Genomic DNA, 25,635 nt, shown 5'->3' on the forward strand with positions numbered 1-25,635 from the left:
CCAATTGCCAGACAGGTGGGAAAAATGTATAGCTAGCGATGGGCAATACTTAGAATCAAATATTTTTAATCATTTTCGTACAATAAACGTGTATATACAAAAATTCCGGTTTCATATTTACATGCCTGGTAGATCAACAATTTCCTGCCATATGGATAGGCCATGCTATGCTTATTTCCTGACCAGCTTTCCAGACCTGAATCAATCCGATCATTAGTCATGAAAATCAAAAACTCTAAAATCCTTAATAGATGCACCTTGGTATGTTACCAACGAAACAGTACATCGCGACCTTGAGATACCCACAGTTAAAGAAGAAATATCCAAGTTCAGAAACAGATATAATATAAGAGTTAACAACCACCAAAACCCATTAGTTACCCAATTACTTGACCGCAGATTAAAAAGACAATACCCTTTAGATTGAAGCATTAGATTCAACTAGAATCAAACATACTATGAACTCTTATAATCCAAGTTACAGTACCACGCCAAAATAATTTACTTATAATTCTCAAAGAGACTTGATTGTAAATAGTCCACCAAATATGAAACAAAAATTAGTTATGAAGGCGTTTAAAATCTCTTGTTCATAAAATGTCAATCGACAAGGTTGAAACTCCTTAGGAAACTCAACGTGACGACCAAATTCGCTAACGTGTCCGTGTAAGCTACTCGAACCAGTTGGACAATCTATGATGCGTCTCTATCGAAGCTGGACCTGATCACTTGGAGTAATTTCTCTGAAGGTAGGTAAAAAAGGTGTTACAATGTTCACAACACACACAACACTGTACAACACGAAACAAATTATTACGCGAAAACAAGGTCATAGGTTTATACGTGAACTTTTCTTCTCATTTTACTGTGCCGAATCAGATTCTGCCCTATGTTCCTACATGTTCTAGCTCAGCCTGGATACGCGGACAGAGTCGTGTCAGAATATTAAAACGCGAGGAACTGTATATAAATAATTGTTACGTAAACTTTTCTGCATTAATATTACGTAGCTAGATATTACGAACATTACGGAGCGTGAAAGAAAAGGAGAGGAACTGATAAGGAAGTACAAGCCGGCTGTGTAGAACGTCACGTCAGTAGGCAGGCTAAGTAACAAGCCCACTTTATTACACGGCGCCTTACATTTATGTACCTCCCAGAGTTGAAGTAACCACGCAACGCTTTTAGCTGCCTCGTTCGTCCTTCTTCCCTTATTTTCTTTCGCCCCTGTCTAATTTGCCGCCCGGTTCTACTGGAATCTTTTTCACTATTTCGCCTCTATTACGATATCGTGATGTTGTGCGACTGCCTCATTAGCAAGGCGATAGATGCTCCAATTACTTAAGAGTTCTCGTTTGGAACTTGGCGAAGTTGCTCGAGACTGCCAATTTATTCCATCTCACGGTTTTCATAGCGTATTTCTAGAGTTATTCTCGCTCATTCGCGCGTATCACTGTCTACTTAAAAAATTAATTAACCGAGTCTAACACGCGAAAACAGAAGAAAGAAATTAATGAAATCAATCCAATGTGAAACCACAGCGATTCTGTCTTGATTCTGATCTGTCGAATAGACATAGTGATGCCCGTAAGGATATTCCGTGCTGCTAATGCAAATTCGAACATTTCGGCGTATGTACGCGTGAATGTGACAGTAAACCCTGTGTTTGCTAATGTTTGCTTATTCATATACACAGAGTATTCGTTTCGCTTAATAATAAACGTTAATAATTTTAGACGTACACGCGAACAGTTAACAACTTTGCCCAAACGAATTTTATCGCGTTAGGATATGTTGCATCATTGATATATTTCTGGAATTTGAATTTAAGGAAATAAGACAATACTCCTAGTTCTGATCGAATTCTTTGATCCTTCCTACTTGTCTCTTTTTACAATATCGAGAAGAAACAACTGTAATTTTGTATTTGATCAAAATAGGAAACTAGACAAGAAAAAACAACGATATCATCCGAATAAACCGGTTGATTAAGGAAAATATAGTTTAGAAATTACTCTAATGGTTATTACAGTATCTTACTGTTATCTATTGAATTATAATATAAAAGAATAAATATTAAACTTGTTTAATAATGAATAAATAGATAAATCATAATATAATTCATAATATATTTTATATGTTATATACAGGGTGGTTGGTAACTGGTGGTACAAGCGGAAAGGGGGTGATTCTACGCGAAAAAAGAAGTCGAAAATATAGAATAAAAATTTTTCGTTCGAGGCTTTGTTTTCGAGAAAATCGACTTTGAATTTTCGGTCGGTACGCGTGCACTTTGTCGCGTCTCGTTATAACGGATTGTACTGTAGATCGTTGTCTCGATGGAAAAATTAAAAAAAAAATTTTTTATTCTATATTTTCACCCCCTTTCCGCTTGTACCACCAGTTACCAACCACCCTGTATAACAAATTATAATCTGTTCCAGATATCACGTGATCACATTCACGGTTCATTAAATTTTCTGCATAATCTTCTTTGTTACAAACTAATTTCATAATATTCGCGGGAAATTGCCAATATCCATGCAATTATTCACCACTTTATAGTCGCATTTAATTTATTACTTCATCGATAGTAGTGGTATAGATGATACGTGTCAAGCCTAATTTAACCAGTGCACAATGCAGCAATTGCTTGTAGCAGTACAAAAAGGGAAAATAATTATTACGGTCATTAGGCGTGACATACAATCTTTTTTAAAAAAAAAGAAAAATAAATTTCAATTTGTTTTTTATTTATTTTCAAAATCTTCTCTTATCCTTGTTTAACGCCTACTTATTTAATGTTATGAACTTGAGCGTTAAGGGTTTGGATATTTAAGAAATATCTTTTTATAGATGTAACATCGGTGTTAACTGTCAGAATTCAACAGATATGACTTATGCCAGTATCTGTATAACTGACATCGTACGAGACAACGAGGCAGTTGCGCCTGAAATATGCAACCGTTTGCCGCGCCGCATGACACGTACGTTCCCTCAGACTTTTATTGTATACGCTAAGGAAGGAAACGTAATCTCCCGAATGTCATGATTATACAGCGACTTAGCCATAATTTATTGCGCTGATTATCAGACAAGGGAAACATATATTACATACGTTGGATTTTAAGTTTGCATAAGTGGTCCATTTGTTATATTGCCATAGAATATGGGGAAGCTACATGCATTAAATAAGCTGAACATAGATTGGTAAGCAGAGATCAGAAATAACAATTGGTTTTGAGAACTTTTTTGAAAAAGCTCATTGGCAAGAAGGTAATTTTCGTTTAAACAAAAGACTCGAGTCTTGAAGAAATTCGTTTAACAATTAAATGATTAAACGATATTAATTTTCAAGTAGTCCAGTTACGAATAACCATTATAAATGATGCTCAAGAGGATTTTGCTTATCGATGACTATTATCGACGGGAAAATTCCTTTTTGGTTACCGGTAACCATTGTTCGTGGAGGAATTTTTTTTCACTCACCAAAAACCATTATAAGTGAGAGAATTTTTTTGATTACCGATAACCATTATTCGCGAGAGAATTTTTTTCGTCACCAATAACCTAATAATTAGTATTCGCTACGAAACCTTCTTTTACTCACCAATATCTGTTTCCCGTGACGAATTTTTTTTTACTTATCGATAACCATTGTCTGTGATGAAATTTCCTTTCGATTACCGATAACCATTATCGATAACGGAATCTTTTTTCAGCATTTGTGACGTCCACTTTGGTCATTTACAATACTTATACGTAACCAAAACCAGTTAAACTAATCTGCCAATTCTTATGCTGCAACTTTTTCCGTTTCGGTTACGACGAAAGGTACACGTACCCTGTCGGTAAGGCAATTTATACAGACTCGATCTAAAGTAGAACTTTTGTTAGTGCTTACGCAATAATGTCAGGTTCGCAATAATTTTGCTTTCCTCGATAAATTAGTATAGTTTCTCGGATTTTTTAAAATACTCGTTTCCAATCGGTCTGTTTTCTATACCATGTACAATTGTACCGTAATACTTAACAAAATCAGTAGAAAATGATTACGTGTGAAGTATAGAAGCTAGCGTGGTATAATCTTGCAATTGAAACATTATCTTGCATTAGAAGTACTTACCGTTCTAAACGCAAATATACGAACTATAAATGTAAAACACGCTGTTTATCCATTTTACCACGTGCTTATTAAAATTTCCAATGTTCCTACATACTTACTTGCTTCGTTACGTAGTCACGTGTTTAGTTATATTTACTTTTCCAGCACATAGTGATCGTACATATTATTACAGAAACAGCGGCTATTAAAAGGTATATAAATATATGATAAAACAATGTGCTTCAAGCAAATCAAACAAGGAAGGTGAATAAATAATTTAACATACTTAGAACATGGTACACTTTACAGTTACATGCGACACCATGTTTGCAATTCGTTATCTCAACTAAGAATTACATCGTTCAACAAGTTAAAACTTTCTCTTTCTGATACTTTTCTGAATCGCGTGTCATCGATAATCCTTTTTCAATATTTCTCTGCATAGGAAAAAGCCAGCACTATTTTTCTATCTTTAGCTTGACATCGGTCGATCATTTTCTTATTTCTCCAAAATGTTTTCATTCTCATTCCTCTATTTCAACTAACAAACTAAAACATTGTACAGGTCGACGAGTTTTATCCTTTTATGTAAAAAAGAAAAAAAAAAAGGGAAGAGATTTGTATCGTTTCTAACAACATATGAAAATACGTCAGCCATGTAGCAAGTTTTATCTACGTCTTACGCCACTTTTTCTTTTACAGAAAATCCTCAACTAAGTAGACATGAACCCGAATATTTCACTCGCATTGTTTATATTATGTTAGCCAACGATTCGTTAGAACGTGAATTTCTGATCAGAGTAACATTATACAAACTGAATTTAATAAAAAGCTAGTACGTGCGATTTATAACTTTTGCGATGCTCACTACGATTCAAAAATATTTTACTACGTTTATTTTACTCGTATTTACTGTGCATCGAATAAACGGTATCGGTATTAAATTTTCAATATATTGGCAATTTTTCACGATATTAAAATAATCTTTTGTTAGAAACATATTTTACTTTAATCCAATAGTGTAATAAAAGCATAAAAAAGTCAAGCTATTTATATAGCGTTTCCTCTGCTTGGTCATACATCGTTTTTTTCACTCCTTTATCAACTTCATGCCCGCGATATATCATTTTAAAAGTTACATTTCACCGAGCACTTTAATGCGAATTCATCTTTTGCGAGACTTTAAACGTGCCAGGACATACAAGAAATATTTTCCTCATATTACACCTATTTCTACTATCGCGAAGACGCGCCAAATAAAATTTTGCGAATTACGAATTTGTGAATGTAAAAAAAAAAAGCAGGAATTTACGTTATAACGTAATTTTCCTATTCAATTTTTGTCAGACGACAAATCAGAAGAATGTTGCATGTCACGATCGAATGCATTGCAATCGAGAACTATGAAATGAAGCAATCGGCTCGTTTATAATTTATCAAAATTATTTTTACGATCTGTTTCATTATCGAATTTATTGCTGCTTTGTAAGAGACGATATTAGTATCGATACTTTGCAACTTCGCTAACAATATCAGTTTAATTACACAAAAGAAACGTATCTAAATATTTGCAGTATCAAAAAAAAAAAAAAAAAAAAAATAGAGAGATCCTATGGTTCAAAATAAGACGAAAATGGAGAATAACAAAATCGCTGGCTTCGTTTTCGAGAAAATCACATTACGTGTACGTAATGTACGTAATGTAGAACACGATGATACAGGACTATGTTTATTTTTTGGCGGCAATTACGAAAAGGACAAGAATAGTGAAAAATCCGTGTAACGTATTCGTCGTTTTTATCGGGAATACGACGAATGTACCTCAGGTGCGCGAAAGAAAATTAATATGATAGAATATTAGTTAAAAAAATGGAAGATATTTGCTCACTTGTCCTTTTTCTTTAAATATATATTCATTCTTCTGAATAAAAATAGAGTGTTCTTTTCTAGGTATTTCATATTGGCTACTATCTTTATAGCTCGTCGCATTAGACGTATTTTATTTTGCCTTTCAATTACTTCGACACATTTAAGCTTCTGCATAGTTAACCATTAACGTGTTAATTTCGTTAGAGAAACGTCCGTTTCTCTTTTTGGGCAGCTTTAAAAACTGGGTGTTCCATGTTACACGCAGTTCCCTACCTTTTCGCAGTACATAACGTGGACGCTTCATACACAAGTAGTTTTTTTTTTTATTTAATATTTCACATTCACAATTTGTCCAATTTGGACATTTAGCAGAATTTTTTGGCTGTTTGATTATCATGTGAGTGACTATCCCCAGCGAAGTATTATCTTTGTGTTTGTTAGGTTATGTTCTTTGTGAATACACAAGAAGTTAGCAGTGTAACAATATTTAGAAGTCTGTGTTCAAAACTAGAGAATAAAATAAAAATTCTATAGAATTATGATTCTACTTTTACTTCTAACAATTTGTAAATATACATTAGAATTAAGATAGAATAATTCGTAAATATACGATAGAATAACAATAAAGTAATTAATAGAATAAATAGTTGGTTATCAATATATATGTATACATCGACCGGTGTCCAAGCAATCGTAGAAATTGTATAAACGAAAAGAGAAAGTTTAAACTCTTATTTAGCACAGTCAGTGACACGTTTCAACGGCAATGTACCTGTAAGACCATTGTGCTGACAACAGTACCAGCGACAGGTACGAGATTCAATTCTAGCCATTCTTCGCCTGCTCTTAGACAGCCTCTCTCGTATATACTCCTCTCCCCAGTCTGCATTTACCAAGTGCAAACAAAATGATTGAAGAAACCACTATGAAAGTTTCTGCATCGAAGATTTAGGATTACGTTGTCGTGCCTGCGGCATGTTGATAACGCGTACAAACAACGATACCTTGCTTCTACATACGAATAGTACGTCGACCACTGTGCAGTCATCGAATTTCGGAATTCGAACATTGGAATTACGCGCAGTTGTTTAATTCTCTATCTTCTGGTTTTATATTGCGTTCGTTAGACTACGTTCAATTTTTTTAATTATACGCAATGGTCCGTAATTGATGGTAGAATTTGGTACGAGGCGATTCTACGAGAAAAAATACGACAAAAATGTAGAATACAATTTTTCTGTACGACGGTCCGTTTCCGAGAAGATCGAGTTTGAAAATGTGACTAATTACGTACTGAACAGGAATAAATAATCGACAGGTTAAGTGAGAATAAGTAAAAAATGTAGAACCTGATCAATTTTCAAATTCCATCTTCTCAGAAACAAAGCGCAATATGAAAATATTTAAGTGCATATTTTCGACTTACTCTCTCACGTACGATCATCCTGTACCCAATTGTACTATTATTTACGAACCACCTTGTATAAGGATTGCAGTTTCGAATGGCGTCGGTGACCGATCGAGAGAAAAGCGTGAAACATGAAATCTTTATTTTGGCAATTTGTGCGTGGTAATTACGTAGAATAGGCGAGGCACTTTACCGACTTCGACGGTGTTGAAATATTATCGACGTTCGGACTATTTTTTCCCATACGTACCTATATTCTGCTCAAATTTAATTTCCGAGATATTCGTTAAAAATTTCAATTAAATCCAGATTACATTTCATTCTAGAGTAAGCCGCATTTTTTTACAGCCAATTTAATATTGTACAAATAAAGAAAAATCAATAGGTCATAGGTCATAGGTTGGGCTAAATTAATATCCGACCGCCATTAAGCGGCTGCCAACGCTTGCGTAAAATGATTTTCGATGAATCGATTGATGTACAGAATGTTGCACTTCGCTCTGATCTTCGACAGCTCGTAAATGTAACAAATATAGTTACCGTCACTGATAATTTTTGTTCGGTAAACATTTATTCAAAGTAAATTGTTAAATAACACGTCAAATATTAATCATACATTGTTTTATAACCTGAAAATTAAAGACGAGCGATGGTTGAATATATGGGAAAAGATATTCAAAATATCGATAAATATTTGACGATATATTCCAAGATTATCAAAATCGATGAAATGTCTTCTATTTTACACAAGTGCCTTGTGCGTTCGAAAGATCTAGAAAGGCTTCGTGAGGTTATTTCCTATTTTCTACGATAAAAGATTTTGGATAGATCTGATTTCCAAACGCAATTTCGAAAATTTCGATTTCTAAATTTGTCGATGGCATCGAACACTTGCCACGAACGTGACTCAACTTGAGAAAGTATGTTATACAGAAGAATAGGAAAGCTATTTTAGAATATAATTAAATCAAATTTATGAATAGAACGAATGAACAAATTCATGAAATGTATTTTAAATGTGTTTTATTCGTTTTTAGTTTATTTTTCATTTTTGACAGGAACTTTTGGAGGATCTCTTTCTAGTCAAAACACAACTTACAATAAGACGTACACATTTATAATTTATAAAATACAGTAACACGAATCGAGAAGGGCGAAATAACTGCTCTCTACTGGCCAAATTATGAAGCTAAATGAACAAGATGAATTGAACATCTCATAATCGCCAGATTTTCATACTGATAATTCGAAAATCGCGTTATTTGAATCGCTTCACTTTCGTCGCAAGTGTGTGATATACCAAGATCAATAGTATGTCCTATCTAGCTGTCAAAACGCTCAAATATCTGGGAAAATACGAGTAGTATGAAAAATGGTTCAGACAAAATTTGTATACTTTCGAACGTATCGATTGCCGAAACTGAAATTTCATATTTTGAATTCGCTCTTCTCCAAAAATATCTAAAAAATGTACTTCGATTGGTAACCAATGGCAGAACTAAAGAAAATTTAAATTTCAATCGTATGCTAAATATGAAGTATAAATAAATATGCAGCAACTAAAAAGTACAATTTCAAACTATATGACAAATTTATTCTTTGAAGCTAGCTATTATAATGAAATTAAGAACCCTAGGAATTTAACAAAACATTTCATGCCTATGTATCTTACGTAGTTATTACGAAGTTAGAAAGACTTAAAAAGTTGAAGGACCTCTAAAAAGATGTTAGATAGTATAAGATTCGAAACAGAAGATAAGACACTTGAAAATAAATCGCGAGAGCCTCGTCTGTGATTTCGTTATCTTTGATAAAAAAGGACATCTGCTTTATCGAGGATTGATAATCTTGCAAACCACTCAGAATTTATTTTCACAGTTCAGTAAATAGCAAACAAACAATTTATAGAATATCTATTTATGCAAAATGGAAAGGGTAAATTATTTAGCATTGATTTATGAAACGGTCGGTATACAAATTAACTAACAAATTCGACGACACAGCGCAGGGACGAGCGAAATAAAAACCACATAGGACAAATGCTTTCCAGCTTTGCTTGAGAACTTCAATGTGTTCTGTATGTTTTTTCAAATTTTTGAATTTTTACGTTTATTATCCCAAAATGTAGCTATTTCAAAAGATTAATAAAAAAAAGTAACATAAAAGTTGTGAAACTTTGTCTTAGTTTCAAGATTGTTTTATCTCCACTGTCATATTTTATTACAAAACTTCCTTCTTTAATACCGAAGCTTATCTTGTAACTAGACATGGCAGCTACATTTAAAGATTAAAATTAAACTGTCAGCACTCGAGACAAATGAGAATCAGCAAACGAAAGCGTAAAAACTAGTGTAGTGTTCTGTCCATATTTTAACGAGTATAATAGCTCGTTCAAGCCTATTAGTTAGTTAGTGTAAAATATATGAAAGGCACTGATTAAGAAAAAGCAGAAATGAGAAGTTATTTTAAATGCTCGCAGAAAGAATGTAAGTAATGGTCACGGTAAATAAAGTGATGGTGAAAAACATGGTTTTAGAATAGATGAATGCAGTAATATAGAGTACAATTAATGGAAATATAATTTTTAAGAGAAGAAACCTTGCAAACACGACAAGTAGAAGTTTTCTTTGGGGGGCGGGGGTCGAATGAAACAGCTAACTCTTATAAATAAAAGTCAGTTACTGAGCTTTTAATTTTTCAATAACTCTTTTTCTGTTTTACGTTTACTTTATACGTTAGTACTTTGATTCTGCTGCAAAAGTTCCCTTATAACAGCCATTTTGTATGGCAAAAGTTGTGTAAGATTATATACATACCCTTTTGACAAATATTTTAGAGGAAAGTATGAAAGCTAGAATTATGTTTTAATTAGCATTATTTAAAAAGTTGAAAGCAGAATGAGTATAAGAGAGAAAGTAAGTTGTGATTTTTATAAATACAGTTATTTCATTTTACAAACAATAAGATTGAACAAAACAATATGCAGTTAATTATTTATATATATATATATGCTCAGAGTTCAGAGTTTCATTTTAAAAAGAATATTTTGTATTTTCTAAATCGCTTTGAGCGGTTAAGCAGTTTGAGCACTGAAGAGCAGTTTGAAAACATTCAACTTTAACTGTTTCAAAGCAAAATAAATGTCTCGCTTGAACTAAAACTCTCTTGTGCTTCTACAGAACTAAAAGTTTCCTATTTATGCAAAAATGTATGGGATGAAAGTTTCAGTAGATGCACTTCGTTTTACAACTGTTTTTTCAAAACACGACAGTTAAAAAATTACTGTTATTTCATGTCTACTTGGACATTTGGACAGTTTCATTCGATCCCTGCTTTCGTTATAATAATACAACGTTTAGTGTTAAAGGTAATATTGAATTTGAAAAAATTACTTACGTAGCTAGGTTTTCTAACATCATAGCCGCACTGTTTATTTTTTATAATTTCCTGAAAACATCGAAGGAATGATTAGGAGACAATATTCTGAGATATAAACTTACTAATAACATTTTTATTTCAAATACAGTGAAATCTTGTACTTGTTTATACAGGGTGGTTGGTAGCTGGTGGTACAAGCGGAAAGGGGATGATTCTACGCGAAAAAAGAAGTCGAAAATGTAGAATAAAAATTTTTCGTTCGAGGCTTTGTTTTCGAGAAAATCGACTTTGAATTTTCGGTCGGTACGCGTGCGGTACATTATAACGGATCTCACTGTAGATCGTTGTCTCGATGGAAAAATTTAAAAAAAAAAAGAAAAAAAGATGGAGAAAAATGTCCATGGTTCTATGGCTACGGTTTCTTCAGATTATTTCCTAAATTGAATACGATAATATAATACAGGGTGGTTGGTAATTGGTGGTACAAGCGAAAAGGGGATGATTCTACGCGAAAAAAGATAGAATAACAATTTTTCGTTCGAGGCTTTGTTTTCGAGAAAATCCACTTTGAATTTTCGCTCGGTACACGTGCTGTACGTTATAACGGATCTCACTGTAGATCGCTGTCTCGATGGAAATATTAAAAAAAAATAATTAAACAAAAATTTTTTGTTCTATATTTTCGACTTCTTTTTTTTGCGTAGAATTACCCCCTTTCCGCTTGTACCTCCAGTTACCAACCACCCTGTATATCCTCATTGTTCGGCAATATTGTAGAAGAATCATCACTGCAGTTAGCATGCAATTAATTCTTTATTTAACAAAGGTAAGAAATTCTTTTATTGCAAGTGAAGAAAAAATATACTAACGTGAGATAAAAAAAAAACTTACATTTGGCTTTCGTTTACAACAGCTAAAAGGCACGCCGCATGCTTCCCTCGAGCCAATGTCGCTCGACGAACAATTGAAATAATTATTGCGATCCCAGTCTTTAGGGCCCTCGATGCCGCAACACTGTAACTGTAAAATACGGTTGCGTTAATTGAATTACACTGTAATTTAATTACGCAATTTAATAACACTCTATTTCGATTACATATTAATTCAATTACGTTCAATTGTGTTGTAATCCAATTACATAATTTCAATTACGTAATTGAATTGTTTAATAGAATTACAAAATTGAAATTAACGCAATTGAATTACATAATTTCAACTGCCGTAATCGAATTATATAATTTGAATTACGCAATTGATTTACAAAATTTGATCGTTATTCGTTGTATTTGCAAAATGTTACTAGTTCTAACTTTATAATTACGACAACGTTATGCTGAAACATTTTCTCTTAAACGAACATTAATCAATTCAATTAAATCAAATAAATCCGATCAACACGTGTTGCTTTCGTTTTTTAGCAACTACGTGCCACCAATTTCATGTTCTTTAATTTGTTATGTAGTTCGACAAGTATGTGCAGCGTATCGGTATTTAACATGTTGCTTCGTGTAACAGTACTTTAGTGTCTAGCATTGAATAATACAAAGATGAAAGAAATAGGAATCTCGCCATTAAAAATAAAGTCAGTATTAAGGAAGGGAAAGAACAAAAGTGGAAGACACAGTATCAATTTGCTTAGTAGAAAGAAAGAGAGAGAGAGAGAGAGGGAGAGAGAGAGAGAACGTGTGAAACTGCTGTTCAAAGAGCTTCGTTAAACTTAAATGCACGTTCTTTCTTCACGCTCAGTGAATTCAATAATTTTCTTCGTATCATTTCGTGAAACTGTGAAACAAAGCGGTGTTTATATCAAAGAATGCTTTATAAAAACTGCACTGTGATCGAAATCATGATTTTTATAAAGTATAATAGCGTAGAAAAGTATTTTAATTAAATAAAGATTGAAGATTCGTTTTAATTAACGTCATAAATATGAGAAATATTGAATCAGTAATTTCGTCTTAATTAGTCAATTAATTAACACATGATTCCCTAACATGTATGATAATTTAATTTGGAATAATTAATTAATTAATTGTAATAATATTATTACTGAAACTCTTCATTAATATTAATACAATTATCAGTATTATATTAAAGAGACTTATTATTTTATTAATGATTCTATTTTAATGAAATTACATTTAGAACGTCAGAAGTATCGAAATAATATATTATACTATTTCAAAAGTTTTCGTCCTTCTTGCAATCGTTACGAAATATACATTTCACTTGAATAATAAAACTCTGCTGCATACTTTTATGCATATTATACCATTGTATATATTATTGTATATATTATACTAAATGTCTTAAAATTGAGACACGACTATCGTGAGTTCGTAATTAATTTAGTAAAATTTCAAACGAATTTGAAAATATACAGGTTGGTCGGTAACTGATGGTACAAGCGGAAAGGGGATGATTCTATGCGAAAAAAGAAGTCGAAAATATAGAATAAAAATTTTTCGTTCGAGGCTTTGTTTTCGAGAAAATCGACTTTGAATTTTGGCTCGGTACGCGTGCACTGTATCGCGTCTCGTTATAATGGATCTCACTATAGATCGTTGTCTCGATGGAAAAATTAAAAAAAAAAAATTTTTTTTCTATAATGTCGACCTCTTTTTTCGAGTAGAATCACCCCCTTTCCGCTTGTACCACCAGTTATCAACCACCCTGTATATACAAGTTGCAAGTTATTTATTAGAAGTGCACATTTCGCAGTGCTGAAACTTTAAGTTGGGTTGTCTCCAGGAACTGCTTCGTGATGTTCTTCGCGTACAACTTGCTATTTTCTATTTAATTGTAAGTCGCGTAAGCTACGGAACACTATCGACGAATAAATACCTTATATTCGATCTCGTCTTCTCTTAACCGACACTCAATACAATATCGTGTCAGAACCATAGGCTTGTTCTACTTGTGCGAGACACCCTGTATTGTAGCTTTTAAGGAACGTTAAGACGATCGATATTATTGTCAATATTTCAAGCTTCTCAACATCGTGGTATGTAAGAGACCGTCTAATGTAGACAATCGATATACAGGGTGGTTGGTAACTGGTGATAGAAGCGGAAAGGGGGTGATTCTACGCGAAAAAGAAGTCGAAAATATAGAATAAAATTTTTTTTTAATTTTTCCATCGAGACAACAATCTACAGTGAGATCCGTTATAACGAGACGCGATAAAGTGCACGCGTACCGACCGAAAATTCAAAGTCGATTTTCTCGAAAACAAAGCCTCGAATGAAAAATTGTTATTCTATATTTTCGACTTCTTTTTTCGCGTAGAATCACCCCCTTTCCGCTTGTACCACCAGTTACCAACCACCCTGTATTATTGTAATCGATCGTCTGAAGATGCCTGTAATGTCGAGATACTCGAAACAGTGACAGTAATATTGATCGTCTTAACGCACCTTTACATGCTATAATACCGAAGTACTATGTAGGCATTTCATTAGATGAACGGAAATGCATCGAGAACAGCGATATGACGGTCTCTCATGGATAGGAATTGAACTAACGTAAAGAATAGAGGATTGGAATAGTAGTATAACTATTGACAGGATCTGCGAAACTGAAGCGACATAGCAACGTTTCTATTGAAGTGTCACATTGCTTGTCAAAACGTGAATCGATAAATTCTATCAATTAAATTAACTAATTAATACAGTTATTTAATCAACTTTAGTTAACTAATTAATCAACACAATTAATCGTTGCATATGTACCGGTTATAAAGACAGTAAATTGTATTAATCTAAATATTAATGAATTAATTGTACCGATTAATTGTATCGATAGATCTGTATTAATAAATGAAATTAGTTCACTGATTGTTACATTAATAGAATTTATACGCTGTTTTTAATGTAATAGAAAACGTATTCCCTTATCTAATTGGACAAATAACGATATGACACGTACCCAATCCTCTTGAATCCAATCGATGAGATTCTGCTGATCAGGATCTTCTCTATAGTGGATGATGAACGCTTGGAAACCGCCAGTGGCTTGTGATTTTATCTGTACACCGAATCAACGTATTAATTCTATGTTTTGCGATAAATTACGATCGATAAAATGAATCCGAACATGATATGAACGGTATGTTGAGTCTTTGGTTAATTTGTAGCATATCAACATTTTCAGGAGAATTAAACCTTTTTATCCTTCTAATTACTGACTTACGTGAACAATCATTTGTGCATTCCTTTGTGAGAATAGAAATTTCGTACGAACTATCGAATACGATGAAATTAACATTGGAACGGCGAGTACATGAACTCAAAACTCAAACTTTGCGTGTTATGTGCTTAGTACGTTCTGTAGTACCAAAACGAAACTTATTTTTAGAGAGTCATTTCAATTGTTAGCAACGCCAAAAAATGTTAATAGTGTCTTAATAATTAAAATATTGAGCTTTTGTTAACTCTTTTAATTTGTATGAATATAAAGCGCCACATACTTCCGCTATAAATATAATCTATATCACGAATAATAAATAATGAATAATTAATAGTAAGTGGCAAATAATAAATAATAATCTACACCGTAAATTAAACATGCAAATATTGATGAAACGCCACAATTAGGAAAAGCTGTTATTAATTGCACACGTTGTTTTTTGAGCTATATATAGGTATAATATCGAGTTATATTTTTTGTTTATTAAAGATAATTCACAGAGATTGAAACAACATTATAAAAAAGGCATATCAAACGAAGATTCTTTTATCATATATTTCAAACAAACTTTTAAATTTGCATATTATTTTTCCCAATGGAACTAACGTACTGCAGTTATTGTAGATATCCAGAAAGAATGGTAAAAATAAATCTTTCACAGAGGGGAAGCAATATTTAAAGTACATAAAATTTATTTCCTTTTTATCGTCCATAACTCTGACTGTAAATTACGTTTACGCGTATTCCATGTAACATAGATATGCGGATATTTACTTATTGACTTATTCCACTGGAAATCATCAAGTAGCGAAGTGAGATTTTAAAGTTTTACGATATAAAGTCATCGTTAAGTTAAATTACTTGTTTCGACGTATAGTTAAAAACAGTTCGAATACAATACAGTGTTTCGAATTCATTTTACGGTCCGTACAACAAACAGAATTCCAAGATTCGCGTAAACCTGTTTAGACAAAAACCTAGATGAAAATGTCAGACTTAAGTATAATATATACGACATTTTCGTCTTATTCTTGGTTACAAAATACATTGGTAAAGTTACTACAAAAGTTTATGCGACAGTTTATATAATAAATGAGTCGCGCCAAGAATATATAGGAAACTATTCATCATCCTACATCAAATGATATTAATATAATTTTATGTACACGAGAAAAATATTTACGAAGCTTTTAGAAATATGAAATTTATCAAGTTCGCTGGCGGAGAAATTTCTTTAATTTAAAGGACGTAGCAACAAATAATTCCCAAATACTTACGAAAGAGAAAAATACTTACGAAGCTTTTATAAATATGAAACTTATCAAGTTCGCTCGCGGGGAAATTTCTTTAATTTAAAGGACATAGCAACAAATAATTCCCAATTATAGTCTTATCGTGTACATCGACACAACGAGAAAAATATTTACGAAGATTTAATAAATATGAAACTTATCAAGTTTGCTCGCGGGGAAATTTCTTTAATTTAAAGGACGTAGCAACAAATAATTCCCAATGATAATCTCATTATGTACATCGACATAAGTAGAGATTATCGCGAGAATATTAATAGATTTTTGATAAAACTCACCCAGTCCTTGAAGACAAATCCTAAGACACCGGCTGCCATCTCCATTAACAATAATAACGCCAGAAATATCGCATACTGGAACAGATTCGTATAAAATAACGTTGTAATAAACTTCAATCTTTCAGAATGTAAAATCATGCATTTGATATCGTAAAACAAGTATAAAAATAATTTTATGGATTATTAGAATCAGTTTTATAATTTTAGTAGAATTATTTATCAAAGAATTTACCTGTGTAAAATCTTTATCGATCTCCCAATTTGAAAATTAGTATAAAATAACAGGTTTCAAAATCTCGAAAAAATTATCAATTATTTGAATTTAAAAAATACGGAGAAAAATACAAAAAACAAAATACAAAAATACAAAAAATACAAAAGTTAATAGCTTAAAATGTTACTTAAACAATTGTTATATAAAGAGAAAAAACATCGTAAGTAAACATCGTCGATTAATAAAATAATGCTAATAATCGTATTAATTATTTAGACTTTAATCTCACCATTCCTCCCAATTGCATTTTAATCCTTTAATTGTTCAATCTGTGTTAAATAATTTAATATTGTTACGTTGACTGTAACTTGAAAGTTCGTTAAGAAATAAAAACGTACGTAAGTTTATATGTGAAATACTTAAAGTACTCATCGTGTAATTACATCGTTCTGCAGCAATTGTGAGGCAAACGCATGATAAAACACGTAAAAAGTGTTGCACGTTATTATACTTCACACGAAATTCTCACTGTTACGCATTTTGTTACAGCTGAATAATGTAACGAAGTAACATTTACTTGAAATTAAACTCTAAATGCTTTAAATTCAAAAGAAACGCTTCAAAGAATAGTAGCAGTTATCTGAATTAAATGTTTCCTCCAATTATACTTATTAACTGTAAACATAATGCACATTAACTTTATTGACCTTTTCGGTAAAATCATCTATTGTTTATATTTATTTATTTGATTATAATTTATCCGATAGCTGTTACGATATAATCACGACATTATACCTGTACAATCATACGCTGTGCATAATAATATTATAAATCAAATATTTATCATAGCAAAGAAGATAACGTTAATAGCACTGTTATTTGTTTAACCATAGGATATTCTGTATCGCATATCTGATAATTGCAAACCAGTTTTACGTTAGTGTGTATTAAATACAAATAAAGTGAATTACCATTACGAATCAATAAAAAATATGCAACACAATATTTTTGAAATTTCAAGTCGCAAAGTATTTTTAATTTGTAAATTATTGAATTTATATAGTATACATTAACGGATAATATACACTATGTGCAGACAATTTTTAATCACCAAGATACAATGTTGGCATTTATTGTCAACGTCCTTTAATTTTGCGCTTTATGAAAAAACGGGCAACGAGGAAACATTTCCTTTATGAGGAAACTTGAAAGCCGATTCTTTAGTTTCGTGGTAACAAAGAGAGCAACCGAAATGCTCTTTTGACTTTTTAAGAAAACTTTGCCACTTCCCAGAACTCCTAAGATGACAATGAGTACTCTTATATCCTCTCTTGGACGTAGACGACGAACATAATTCCCTACAAGTGTTTATAAGTAATTCATGATTAAAATTAAACCGTTTTTTACATTGAGCAGTAGAAATTTTTGACATAACGATAATCATGATACAGAAATTTGTCCAGCATTCTGTAATTAAAAATAAATTTATGTCCTTTCCCTGTTTTTCCCTGTTATTGGTATTCATTTTTTCACACTGGTTACAATAACGTCATTTACACTAGTCATGGTAATATTATTTGTAGAAATGACATGAATTTTTAATACCAAATGTATTTTTTCTTACATCTTTAGTTAAACGATAACTATCAATTCTTTGTGTAATTACAATTTACATAGCGAAAGCTTATATAGAATTGTAATTATTGTAAATATTACAAACAACCGTGCTTATTAATACGAGAAATATGAAGTAGTAAATTTCGAGGCGAAATTGAACCGCAATCTGAGAAGTAATAATTATTGATAGTTTCGTAGATACCGATTTATTGATTGAACCACTGCACCATTGTTTTATCATTTTACGAATTCTCTTTATTCGAGAGCGCAGGAGACGCAGCTTAGCTTCGATTATCGATATTTTATGAATTATATCAATATTCTATGACTGAAATTGTTTTAAAGGCATTCGAGTTGGAAGGTTTTACCGTAAAATAAAAACACCTATACTGCTGCTCATAAATATGTGGAGACCTGGATTTGACTCTGTCAATGTAGGTCGAGTCGTAAAAATCGCCGGTATAGTTTCGAAAGTTATTAAAACTCTCGCTTCTCTTGATATAAAATTTCCGAAAAATTTCCATGCTTTCCATATCGCGTGTAATTTACCTACAGTGAACGACGTAATATTAGGAATCGACTTGCTACGAACCGAAACGGTCGAGTTGCTCTTCCACCATAACGAACAGTACACCGATTCTGCTGATAGTAGACAATCTAGATTAGATAGTAGCGATCCGATTAGGTCAATAACATTCATGAAATGGGCTAATCACGCACCGCATGATGCAAATCGACGTACACGAGTGTTTACTATACCAACACGTATGCGTAAACAGATACGTCGAAATAGTACACACCAGCTTGCGTATATTCCGCTTCAAATCAGAGATATCCTTGTCCGTAGGAGAAACGTTTTCAAACTAAACTCAAAAAACCGACATGAGGTGTAGGTGTTGACTGTGATACTTGTAGATGTGGTTGCTAAGGGTACTGCTATTTTTTTCTAATTTAGATGCGTGGAAGAAAAATCGGAACTCCGGGATGCCTGGATTCGAACCCGGGTTCCGAACGTTCTTAACCTAAGGCGCTAACCACTGCGCTGCTGTCGTCCGACCCTAATTAGTGTCACGTGGTGGTATTTGCTGTTGAGTGCCGCCACAGACATGTCACGTTTTGGCATAAACGCGCTGGACAAAGACGTAGGAACTGAAGTACTTAGCCAGGAACTGACACCCTCCGCATACCATAGTTGCGACGAAGAAGGAGAGTTCAATGTTCACTGTTCTTCGTTCGAAGAACATGCTCCACCCGAGGATCGTGTTACTTAAATAATGGACGTTGTTCGTCTGGAGCGGTTGAATGAAGAGGAGAAACATTATGTGTTACATACCATAGAAGAACGCTTACGGAGATATAAACTACCCGGTGTTCGTTTATCATGTATAAAATCTCATGCAAAATTCCGACGGTAGATGATATTCCCGTCAATACGAGGCAGTAACGTTCCCTGCCGGTATATAAGGGTGAATTTACACTGTTTCTCTTTAAAGGAACGAGAGTGTCATGCAGTGAGAGAACTTGAAAACGACGTAATTGCACCTTTTCAATCACCATACGACTCGACTGCGTGGATCATTCCTGAAGAAATGAAAAACAGTCCTTTTGAATATATTTGGTCTACCAAGTAGGATGATTGATTTTCGGATCACGTGTCCAAGCAGAAGAGACACTAAAACTCTGAAGGAAGTGGGTATAGTTGCACCTCCTACCTCTCTGTACAGCGCTGTCTAGAACCACATTGTCAGCAATAAAGATATATGAGCGTAGAGAAAGATTTGATACATCGAATGAAGCAATATTAATCCTGAAAATAAAAAGAATTGATAGAATAACTGCACCTTCGCTATCAGCAATACTTAATACAGGAGACGATGACATATCTGCGGGGATTGCATGGGATGAGTATCCCATAGAATTATAGGATACTGAACGAAAAATAACAGATCGAAACGCATCGACGACAAGATCAATAAAATTTGAATTTAATAATAACTATCTGCCTACAGGGTTTGGCACTGAAATGTTCGTAATGATAATATGCTGTTGCTGTTATAGTAGAAACCAAGGAAGTGCACCGTACACCTCTCGGGACTTTGTTATTACAAGAAAAGGAAGAACGCGAGGAGAGAAGTAAGGAATACGATGGCGAAAGGACGTAGTGTAATAAGAGCGTGTAATAATAATAAGAGCGAGCAGAAGCAGAACCGAGAGGTTCTCGGAACTGTGAAGTTCCCAACGGAGAACAACTACCAATAGAGAATCCCATAATTCCCGCACCAGGTGCAAATTCCGAGCAGATCGGGTGGAGCGAAAAATCACTTAAAAAGCAACAGTCTATAGCGTAGTCCTGTTTATATTACAAACTACTCATCGCGCTGAAAAGAACTCGTGCAGGAAAGCAACATATTCTCTCGTGCACGGTTAAAGGAAAGAACGCAGCAAAGAGAAAGTCGGGACGCATGATCGAATGTTTCCTCTGCGACCAGTACATCTTGGGGAAGCTGTACTAGTTTCCTAACCCCAATCTAGTCTAACCCAACCTCGATCTAACCTTAGCGCCAGAAAAATGCCAGCAGAAGGACGCAGCCACAGGACAATGTATCGTGGAAGATACACCTCTGCAGGGTCCGAATGTCAGCTATTACCTTCTTCCGCAACGGCCAACGTACCCCAAACGACCACGAAACCGCAAGGGATAACGATGCCGAAGCAGAAGATTGAGATCCAGACGCAGCCACAGATAAGATAAAGGGACTAATATGGAGGGGTTCAGCAGACCTAGCACCGCGTCCACAGGAACACAGACGGACAACGAAGAAATCCCTGTAATCGATCTCTACCTGAATACGTTTGGAGTCTCAATCTCATGGACGCGCCAGTGAAGAATCCGACGCCAGATTTAGCGGTATTTCCATCACCAGACCGGGTGCTCAACCACACGATAACCTGACTCTGATCTTGACCGCTGTGCTACTCTGAGTGCATGCTGCGACAAGACGGGAGTAAACAGAAGGACTGCGCTAGGAGGAAAGAAGAAGGCCCATCCCGATTTGGCTCCTGGTCACCGCAACGAAGAATGATACCAGTGATGTGATCCTGTGTCGTGTTGTATATTTCCGTGTTGTGACAGTGTATAATTCAGTGCCGTTCAATTGTTGCCCGTACGGTCAACACATTACACTTCTCGGGACATAAATAAATCGGCGGGAAACGCTCCTCGTACGTGTATCCATGTGTATGTGTGTGCAGTAACAATCGCCCGTCTTAAGAAGGAGGATTATGTTCCGAACAGTTTACAGTAAACATTAAATAACGTGTATTGTTCTACGGTTTACGAGCCTGTACATCAACCACAAGTGCCTTTTTCCCATTCCGCTTTAATGTCTGTGACACCACTAGCCCGCGACTTTGCTTTCAGCTCTGTCTGTGAGCATCGACGCGAGACCTTGTTCGCCTGAAGGTCTACCAGACAGCACTGAGCGTATATGGGTGAATAAATGTTTGCTAGTTTAGGATAGTTCCCTGTGTGTATGGCGCGAAAATTACGTACCGAACTGTCGACGAGGATGGTACCAGGATCTAGCTATAGGAGTTAGGAGAGTGTTACATCCCGTCTCTATATTTTAGCGACTGTCACGTGGCGATAGCCTCCGATCTTGCATGAGATGATCGCAATTAAATTCTGAGTGTGTGTAGCGAATGAATGTTGAGTAGCTGAATGTTGGAGTAGCGATAAGGATAAACCATCATAGTGAGTGTCGGTTCTACTTATCTCTCTCTCCCCTTTTGTTTCGCCTTCGTTGTCACACGAGACGCACGGGCGACGACACGACGTCTGTCTGCGTCTAGATAGTATCCTAGAGTTGCTACTTTTTACAAATAGACAGTGTATTCGAATTTACAGTATCGAAACATCCCTCTTTCTTCTTTGTATTCCTCTACCTACCTTTTTTAGGTAATTTAGAAGTTACGGGACCACCTGTAAAGGACCGATAAAGGTTGGACCCACGACAAAAATGAAGATTAAGACCGGATGTTTGTCGTTCGGGTATTGGGTTGTCGCGTGTCGCACCGTGAATGCTCGCATCCGTATGTTACAATTACATTCTGTCAAAGGTAAGCAAGTGTCCACATACGTTTGAGCGGTAGTATACACACGAGAAGCTATGTATCTTCGTGTGCTTACAGATAATTAAAGCAATCCACAAATGCTTCATTAGATGTTCAAATACATACCGTAGCTAGGAGGCACGTATTTTCCCTGAGTGCGCCAACGCATCCCGTAAATCCAATGATAAATGTCACTGTACCTATAACAGAGGAACGATTATTTGAGTTAAGTCTGAATATTTTATCATCTGCTATATTTTATCAGTTTCGCTGATACTACGTTTACGCTGAGTTTACGTTTTCAATTTATCTGTCGTTACGCTCTATCTTTATTTGTGTACATAAGGCTGATCATTATCTTATCTTTTATTCAAGGAATCTTTCTGTTCTTATCCTCCTAGGATCGTTTTGTTTTCCAATAAATCATACTTAAAATACAATGTCTAAAGTTGGACGTACAGAGCGTTTCACACAATTGAACTCAGCCGTAGCTTCAAGATAATAGAAAGCAGAAAAATTGCCGTTAAAAGGCTAAAGGTAGTTTTAAATGGTACAGAGTTACCAATTTCATTTGCAAGAGAACTTCCCATTTCTCTCGTGTTCACTATGTTGTTTAGCAACTGATAACACTGATAACAATCGCGAGGCGGCAGGAGGGGAGTCCTGAACACACATGTTCGATTCCGATTGCAAATGGACTAGCTGAATGATTATACAGAAATCCATTTAATTTCCAATATGGTACATTTTACACAGAAACTATTAAAACCTCTCCCCTCTTGAATTTTTCCATTTAAATCAATTAAGGATTCGTGAACCGACTATTTATTGAATTGCTATCCAATAAAAATACTTAATTACTTCCTTGTAACAAATAATAAAGGAAGATAATCGGATTTTTTTAGCATAAAATGCCAGTATTTTCCTTAAGAAAAATTTTCCACTAATGAAATATACAGGTTAGTTGGTAACTGGTGGTACAAACGGAAAGGGGTGATTCTACGCGAAAAAAGAAGTCGAAAATATATTTTTTGGATTTAAGCCGCTGGGGAGCGGAGCTTTTATGCGATTTCGTTTTTAATTGTTTTTTCTGTCCTGCAAACTTGGTCGCAAAACAGGACGCTTCGTGTGAATGAAAGTGTAGGTGGAGAAGAATGAACGGAGAGAGCGAGAGTGTGATAGTGTGGCAAGTAAGCGTAGGATATAAGCGAAAGATGTAAAAACCAGAAGACTGTCCTAAGCCAATAGGCGAGGACTGTGTATAATAAATAATCTATGCATGTATTTATGCATATAATAAAGAAGGGTTGTATTTGTACATCGAATAAAAAAGAAAAATAGAACGATCATCCAGAGACAACTCATAAATTATGGAGGCCAAAAAACTAATTATTGGAATTTTTGTCTGTCTGTACTCGCGTCACGTAAAAGCTACTGAACGAACTTTGATGGAGTTTTCTTTACCCGGGAAGGAAAATAGGATACGTCTCATTTTGATCCATTTTCTAGAAGCTGAGAAATAACCTGGCATCTAAATTATATGCGCTCGCATGTTTGGTACAGGTGAAGGAGGAACGATAGTTATTGTTAACACTGTACTTGTTCTGAAATCTTTTTATGATTTAATACTTTTTATTACGAAGAATAATTCCACCGTTAATATAAAAAATATGTGAGTATTTCATTTATAAAAATTCATTCGCTTAAAGATTGATTCCTTATATTTGAGAATCCACGCGAACGAAGTTTGCGGGCGAAACCTAGCGAATAATAAGTCGTAAACTAAATCATAAGCAAATAACGTGCTACTATCGATCGTAGAAAATAAAGATATAAAAGATATAAAATAGCAAACAGTCTAAAGTCAATTTCTTCTTAACACTTTATCGACGTACAGGTCTATCGTGGAAAAACATCTTGTTCATTGATCAATCCCAGATATTTTTGTTTACTGCTTGTGCTACATTTAATGTCTAACCAGGGACAATGCTGGCACTCCTTAACTTGCTAGAAATTCATCGACTGTCCGGAATGCTACGAATTTACCAAGCCATTCAATAATTATCAACTGCTTCTCGTCTGTAATACTAATTGCTACGTTCTAACTTTACTCGTAGTATTAAGGAGCTCGGTAAGTACGTGGGCCACAACCGTCGGATGTGGATGTTGAGATACCGTTAATTGCTGGAAATTCCGTATTGTAAACTGCCTCTAGACTAGCAGCTTCACTCTGCAAGTGGAATTATGCAACAAATTCATGTTCCTAGAGAGAATCCTTCATATGTAATTCTACGTAACTAGGAAACTTAAATAAAATTTGTAATAAAAAATGTACAATTAAATAGAAACTTTAATTACTACACGTGTAATCGATCTATTTTCTACTTCGTAGTTAAACTGTAAAATATGTCTTGTCTGGTTATTTTTTAAATATTTAAGGTATTGCGTTTAAATCGATCCCTGCCAATATTTCTTGAACTATTTATGATACCAGAAAATATTTCGAAGAAAGAAACTTAAATGGCTTTGCAGAAGACATAATTTGATGTCAGTAGTTTTTAGCTAAGGATGCTTTTAGGATGTCAATAAGCTTTAGTAATAAACAGATAGAAAGATAAAAAGAAAATAGAAACGTAGATAGAGCACATAGGAAGGTGAATTTTCTCCTTTTTTAAATAGAATTTGTAATATATTTTACGATATATTACTCGATCCATATTGGCATTCTCTATGGAACTGGATAAACTATTTATATCGAAAATCCATTAATTGATCAAATATTTTAACTTGCCTTTTGAAAACCTATCGTATGAAAGACAAAGGAAGACGTAATGCTCTATTTTTGTATCTGTTTTTCCGACGACAAAGTTAAATACCGTTGTTCATGAAAGACTGAAATCTTAACTTAAGACTTAAATCTTCTTTCAAGATTTCTGTTACAATTAAACTTTAATGTGATAACATAAAACCTATTCTTACTGATTTTCTATTTCATTCATGGAGATATACAGGGTGGTTGGTAACTGGTGGTACAAACGGAAAGGGGTGATTCTACGCGAAAAAAGAAGTCGGAAATGTAGAATAACAATTTTTCGTTCGAGGCTTTGTTTTCGAGAAAATCGACTTTGAATTTTGGCTCGGTACGCGTGCACTTT

The 25,635-nt window shown here is 34.2% G+C and overlaps 1 protein-coding gene across 4 annotated transcripts in view; it reads right to left on the bottom strand.

Moving 5' to 3' along the window:
- LOC100742097 (tetraspanin-17) overlaps nucleotides 1-25,635 on the bottom strand; it is a 62,218-nt gene that overhangs the window by 12,520 nt on the left and 24,063 nt on the right. For 3 of the 4 annotated variants that reach the window (XM_033320367.1, XM_033320366.1, XM_024367141.2), the window contains 6 exons: nucleotides 22,607-22,680; nucleotides 16,537-16,611; nucleotides 14,688-14,786; nucleotides 11,652-11,780; nucleotides 10,779-10,829; nucleotides 6,747-6,857 (listed from right to left, as the gene is read on the bottom strand). In XM_033320367.1, the coding sequence (XP_033176258.1) occupies nucleotides 6,747-6,857; nucleotides 10,779-10,829; nucleotides 11,652-11,780; nucleotides 14,688-14,786; nucleotides 16,537-16,611; nucleotides 22,607-22,680 (539 nt within the window). The remainder of the gene's footprint in view (nucleotides 1-6,746; nucleotides 6,858-10,778; nucleotides 10,830-11,651; nucleotides 11,781-14,687; nucleotides 14,787-16,536; nucleotides 16,612-22,606; nucleotides 22,681-25,635) is intronic. The other variant, XM_024367139.2, reaches the window with a different exon arrangement.

The sequence above is a fragment of the Bombus impatiens genome, unplaced genomic scaffold (assembly GCF_000188095.3).
Source record: "Bombus impatiens unplaced genomic scaffold, BIMP_2.2 scf_0296, whole genome shotgun sequence".
In the NCBI taxonomy this organism is placed as follows: Eukaryota; Metazoa; Arthropoda; class Insecta; order Hymenoptera; family Apidae; genus Bombus; species Bombus impatiens.